Source organism: Vicia villosa, linkage group LG7 (genome assembly GCF_029867415.1).
Source record: "Vicia villosa cultivar HV-30 ecotype Madison, WI linkage group LG7, Vvil1.0, whole genome shotgun sequence".
In the NCBI taxonomy this organism is placed as follows: domain Eukaryota; kingdom Viridiplantae; phylum Streptophyta; class Magnoliopsida; order Fabales; family Fabaceae; genus Vicia; species Vicia villosa.
In genome coordinates, this window is record NC_081186.1 from 46283061 (window position 1) to 46290187 (window position 7127).

Genomic DNA, 7127 nt, shown 5'->3' on the forward strand with positions numbered 1-7127 from the left:
GACAACAGAGTAATAAGAAACAGACAGCAACTGCTAATGAAGTTGAGGTTGTTGTGTCTCAGGGATCACAGGCTCCACAACCATCTCAAAAGTAGATGCCACTTAGGCCTTTATTTTGGTGTTTAGACAATTATGCATATTTTGTTGTAATGACAATTAGGTAATATTTTGGGGTAATGATAAGTAGATGTCACTTAGACAATTATGTGTATTGTTGTTATGACAATCAAGTAATATTTTGGTGTAATGACAATCAAGTATTGTTGCTATGTAATGGCAATTATGTAATGACAATTAAACTTGTTTTTCTGTTATGACAATTATGTAATCAATTAAGCTTCTATTTGCAATCAACATTTGAAATTAACACAATTAATAGTTAACACAATTCATATTTGCAATAAACTTTTGAAAATTAACACAATTCATATTTGCAACCAACATTTGAAAATTACATTAACATTCATTTGAAAATTACAACATACATCACTTAACAACTAATTCAACAACTTAATTCAACACTTTAAGCCTAATTCAACTTAATTCTGCTTCTAAAGAACTAATTAAGCTGCTACACCACTTATTCATCACTTTTTCAACATAACAGTACATATCAATCCCATAATGACCACTACAACTAAAACAACTACTCTTTGGCAGAACTTAAGCTTCTTTTTCAAATCCTCATCTTGTTTCATCTTCAAATTATCCTTCTTCTTATCTTCATCAATTCTCTTCAATAGTGACAATATCACCTCCTTTGCACGAACCGACATTTCTTCATCGTACTAGTTGAAGAAGTTACACCCCTTTCGTCCCTGCAATTGAAATCACAAACAAATTTTAGATTTTCAAATTCAGGTGTTTCTTCATCGTACCAGTATAAAGGAGATGCATATAGTTAGATAGAAACTGATGTTTACCTTGAATAACCCACAACCATTAAACCTCCGCCCAGGATTATCCTTCGTCCACGAGGTAGTGAGCGACGAATCAATGTCACATAAGCATCGAATCTGTCTTCTTCGTGACACACAACTGTTACTGGACATGACATATGATTCTGACACGGTGGGAAGTGAAGAAGATTGAGAGAAGTGATGAAGATTGATAGAAGTTTAGGAGAAGTGGTGAAGAGGAGATCGATGTTGGGAGAAGTTTGGGACTTTGGGATCTAGGGTTAATGCAAAGAATTCAATTAAATATGATTTTTTATTTTATTTTTTTTCTTTATTTTCTAAAATATTAAATCAAATATTATTTAATAAAATATTCAATATTTAATGACGTGTAAATGCCTAGTCAGCCCCTTAATTTGGACACATCAGCATCAGCTTTTTTAGAGTGGAAATGGGGGTTAGGACCAATATTGCATCATTTAGAAAGACTCCTTTATTCTATTTTAAAATGGAAGGACCAGATAGTCAAAACACAAGGATATAAAATATTATTAAAGCAATTTTTATTTAAGTTTCTCAAATAACGTTGTTATTAACCTTTACATTTATTTTACAAGTTATCAACAAATATTTTCGGTTAATAAGAATAATAATAAGTTAAAAACAAAATCACATCTTTCTTTTTTGAAAAATATATAATAAAAATAGTAATAGAAAACAAAAAACCCCACGGAGGCCGCGCATATTTATAGTGTAACAAACTGATGCATAGCCTTCCAACCAAGACAGTATCTCTCTTCACCAACCACTCCCTTCCATACTCAAACACTCACTCCCCCTCTCCCTACATACTCCCCATCCCGCCGGCGATTTCCCGATCGTTTCCGGCAACTCAAAATGCTAAACCAATGAATGAAGAGCCAGCACCGGCTATCCTCATGCCTCACTCTTGCATCTCCGACTGCAACCTCCTCTGCGGAGAAGACACATCCGAAATCCTCACCGGAGATTCAACTGAATACTCCTCCGATCTAGATTCATCATCGCGGTCGTCGTCATTATTGGCGGAGGAGGAAGAGTCCATTGCCGTTTTCATAGAACACGAGCGTAAGTTCGTCCCTGGATTCGATTACCTCTCAAGATTCCAATCTCGTTCTCTAGATGCCAACGCCAGAGAAGAATCAGTTGCATGGATTCTCAAGGTAAATCAAACCAATATCACCATAAGAATAACCCTCTGTTTCACTCATATTACATTAATGCCACTCACCGCACTCGCGCTTCACGCTAAAATGCTCCGCGTGCGCTGCTGTAACCGTTTCTTCGTATCAGAATTATACGTCTTATGATTACCGGTACACGGCGTCGATGAATCATTGTTATATATTATTATTATTATTATTATTATTATTATTATTATTATTATTATTATTATTATTATTATTAATTATTATTATTATTCATTTAATGTGAATTGGGTGGTTAACAGGTACATGCGTACTATGGTTTTCAGCCGTTGACGGGGTACCTTTCCGTTAACTATATGGATCGGTTTTTGGATTCTAGAACTTTACCGGTGAGCTCTCATTTTTTGGCGGCTTTGCCGTTGTTAATGCACATGTGTTGCGATACTGATTACGATAGTTCCCATGTAAATTAATCACTATCCGATATCGATATCTTTATCGGAGCAGTTTTCAAGGGTTTTAATCACTACTATTGATGATTTCTAAACTGCTAGAAAAAATATGCAATGAAATATTTCATATGCGGGGTTGACTTTTCAAACTTCGAAAGTCTATGAATGTTTGAAGCAATAAATTTTCACAACTAATTTTTTATTTTTGGAGGCATCTTTGGTAGAAAATGATGTTTTGATGAGTGTTGAAAATTGAAGGACGCTCCCAATATCATTATAATGCGACTTTGACATATTTTTGAGAAAATGATAGTCTCGGTGTGGTTGTTGACACTTCGCGCTTTTAAAGGAATGCTAAATATGATTATGCATGTGATGTTGATAAAAGTTTGATGTTGAGTTATGCTAAATTATTTCAACTTATGACGCGTGTATCCCAATTTTAGAAAAATTCTTTTTTATGGCAAAAGTATACAAGTATTTATACTACAAAAATACTGTATAAATATACAAGTAGCGTGAGTGTATTTTGCAATATATACTGGGAGTATGACAGCTAGCAGTAGCTGCTAATGCTTCCGTCTTTTCCACATGCATGTCACGTGAATTATTTGAGCCAAAAAGTTTGAAAAGAATTAGTGGATTTCTACTTTTAATTGAACAATGATTACCATGTTAACAGGAATCAAATGGATGGCCTCTGCAACTTCTATCAGTTGCATGTTTATCTTTAGCAGCAAAGATGGAGGAACCCCTGGTTCCTTCTCTCTTGGACCTTCAGGTATAAACTAATAAATGTTAGAATTTAGAACCCCATGTTCATTTCCCATGTCAATGCATGTAGTGATGATTCATGATACTAATTAAATTGTTTGTAATATTGGGTGTTATATAAACTGCAGGTTGAAGGTGCCAAATACATATTTCAGCCGAGGACGATTTTAAGAATGGAGCTACTTGTTCTAACTGTGTTGGATTGGAGGCTAAGATCAGTCACCCCACTTAGCTTCCTTAGTTTCTTTGCGTGCAAACTAGATTCAACTGGAGCATTCACTGACTTCCTCATTTCACGCGCTACAGAAATCATCTTATCTAATATCCAAGGTAAATTTATTCCCTTTCACAATGCTAGAAAATGTAGTTAAGAAAATAGATATTTTGTTACTCCAATAACCTTATATTGTGCTATTGTGATAATAATGTGGTCGCAATTATGATAGATGCATTTCTTTTTGCGAGGTTTCAAGGTTAACGAGTTTCTTGATAAAATACTCTAGTCTTACTTATATGGGAAAGTTTACTGAATAATTTATATATCCGATCTATTATATTGACCTGAATGTTAATGAATTTTCAAATCGTAATTACAATTGCAGACCACAATTAAAAACTATGACGATCACTATATTGTGAGTTTTCAATGTTAATGAGTTTCCTGTTTGAATACTTTGTTTGCAGAAGCTGGCTTTCTTGCCTACAGGCCGTCGTGCATTGCTGCAGCTGCAATACTCTCTGCAGCTAATGAAATTCCTAATTGGTCTTTTGTTAAGCCTGAACATGCTGAGTCATGGTGCGAGGGCCTAAGAAAAGTAAGTATAGTAAATTATGACTCAATGGAAAATTATGGATTTATTTATATGTTTACCAAAATACATATCTGTTTGTTACAGGAAAAAATTATAGGGTGCTATGAGTTGATGCAAGAAGTTGTGGTAAGCAATAACCAAAGAAATCCACCTAAAGTATTGCCACAGCTGCGAGTTACAACTCGAACCCGAAGGTGGTCCAATGTCTCATCATCATCATCATCTCCATCTTCCTCCTCTTCACTCTCTTTCTCATTATCTTATAAAAAAAGGAAATTAAATAGTAACTGCTTCTGGGTAGATGATGACAAAGGAAACTCCGAGTGAAGAGAAAAAAACATAAATAATAAAGGAACAAGAGGAAATAAGGTGGACCAGTCTGTCCAGAAACCTCAACATTTTTTAGAGGGCTTTTGCAATATGAAAATTTGACAATATAAGTATATGTATGTATAATGTATGAGAGTTTGATGGGTTTGGAGAGTACTAGTAATTAACTAGTATTTTTTCTTTTATGTTTTGAGGGTATGTATCCCAATTCAATGGGTGTGCAGAGATTCCCTAGGGGAGGTTGATTTTGGAACACACATTTCTTGCTACAGAGAAAAAGAGTGTGTAAGAGTGAAGAAAATAGAGATAGATGAATTCCATGTTGGGGATAGGAATTCAAAGGTTACATTGATTATAGACGAATGAGATGAAAGATGGTGGGTCAGTGCTCTAGAAACAAGGAAGAAAAAAAGCAGAGCATGCATCAAATGGGGGATGAAAACTCTGAAAATTTGAGCTGTTTTTGACTTGTTATGTGAAGGGATTTATGAGTGAAGTTTCCTTTCTTGGCGCCACTCACTCTCAAGTCTCAACAATACAAAACATCTACTACATTTCTATGGATTTTTCCTATGGTACGTGTGAAGATGGATTTGGCACGTGCCAATCACTGGTGTTTGTGTGATTTTTTTACTTCTCTTTTTTTGGCCATGAGGTTTGGCCTAACTATACAAGACTCCATTATTTGGTGTCAAACGCGTGATGGGAAACACGTGTATATAGTTTTTTTTTTTTATATATACTTTTAGATTTTTTATTTGTTTTCAAAAAGAGGTGAACTCTCTTTACATAGTGGCCTAATTGGCTTTGAAAATGGAGAGGTGAAAAGGTCTTTGGGGCCTGATCCTTGTGCATTGTGTATTCAATTCAATAATAATATCAATGTGGATTTGATACATTTCTGAATTTTTCAATTTTTTTCTTCTCATTCTTAAATAAATCATGTGATTTCATGGGCTCACTGTGACCCCTATGTAGTTTGGAAGTTATATATGATAAGATACGAAGCTACATCCATATGTATCTCAAAATGTACAATTTGAATTATTTGTTCTACTTGCATCCCACTGAAAAATCTCTTGTATTATTGGGTTTTCCTAGCTTTAGCACATGATTCTGATTTAAGTACTTTGTTGGTTTGTCATTTGTTCTTATTACTGACTCAAAAGTTAGTATAAGACACTTTATGGAATCTAGTGATGCAAATTTCTGAAGTGGATTAACTATTTGGTCCCACTACCCATAACATGGCCAATAACAGTTATGATTCCATGTCATTTTATCAAGTATTTGCATATCCATGTGATTTCATTCACTCTTAGGATCTTCATGTGTGGATTATTTACCATACCACAAACATTTTTCAAAAAACAATCATACAATGATGATTATTATAAATAGATGGCTATTACACCAATAGGAAGAAGACTATTAACACCTACTAATGCGCGGGAAAGATAGAAGAACAAAATCTCGTTAATGCAGCTCAGCTGATAGCTGTGTAAAAACATTCAACTGCATTAACGTGTAAAGTTAGAAGAGCAAAAGCATAAAAAAGAACATATCTCATAAAGGTTTCTTTTAAGTAGAGAGAATAAACATAGCTTGTAATTCAGCCCCATTTCCCCGACACAAGGTATATTATTTTTGCATGCAGTAACACTAACACTTTCCACCATAGCTTTTTCTTTTCTCCCAGAGTGACTTTGCAGAAAAGTAACAACAATGCATGTTGTCATTTCTTATGCAATCTTAATTATCACCCTTACGTCTGCATGACCACCATATATAAATGTAACTGCTTTCTAGTTAAGTCCAAATGTGGATCCCCCAACCCAACGTGTCTTAGGGCACTTGTCAATTTTAATAAGAAACGCCAATTAATTAAAGTTGGCTGCTCTACTTATTCAACCAATATTGCATTTTCTTATCAGACAGACGCTCTGCCTTGGGTCCATTGAAATTTTAATTTAGATATAACTTGTTAGTAATTGTGAAAACCAAACAATTGAAATGGATTGGTGATGATATCTACACGTTAACAAATACAATTTTTTAACTTAAATTAGAGATGATTCATGTGAGATGAGACAAACAAGCGTGCTTTTGAATTATAAGACTAATAGGACAGATAATAGGACAGACATTGGGGAGGAACGGCAATAATATCAATATGAATTTGATTATATAAAGACTGGATGCTCCTCTTGCTAACTAAGGGTCACCCATTTGTAAAGATAAAATATAGTTTTGTAATATATAAGGGGTAAAAGTACAAATTCACATCCTGAAAAAAGTTTAATTTTTTCAATATTTTCAAAGTATTACAAAAAAAATAGTTATATTCTTTAATTGTTCCTTGATGAAAACTTATTATATGGAAATAAAAGAATTTATTAAAAATAAATGTTTAATAGTTGATTTTTTTTTGGTTTATATTAAAGAGCATAATTTGTATAGTCTATGTTTGAATTTGTGTCAAGAAGATATTTGAATCATCTCAAAAGTATTTGTATTTTCTGTTTTGTTTATACTATAAAAATATAATAAGTAATTTTATATGTTCCTTTCAATAAAAGGTAGTAGTTATTTTATTAGGTAATTGATAATATAAGAACGATATTTTAGATTTGGTTTATGTTTGGATCTAAATTGAGGTACATAATTGAGAGG

The 7127-nt window shown here is 33.6% G+C and overlaps 1 protein-coding gene across 1 annotated transcript; it reads left to right on the forward strand.

The window, feature by feature from the left end:
* The first annotated feature begins 1675 nt into the window (after positions 1 to 1675).
* On the forward strand, positions 1676 to 5368 carry LOC131620503 (cyclin-D1-1-like). The gene is made up of 6 exons (XM_058891605.1): positions 1676 to 2101; positions 2389 to 2475; positions 3221 to 3319; positions 3441 to 3642; positions 3997 to 4127; positions 4209 to 5368. The coding sequence occupies exons 1-6, from the start codon at positions 1808 to 1810 to the stop codon at positions 4449 to 4451; spliced, it is 1056 nt and encodes a 351-aa protein (XP_058747588.1). The 5' UTR covers positions 1676 to 1807; the 3' UTR covers positions 4452 to 5368.
* Positions 5369 to 7127: the final 1759 nt, after the last annotated feature.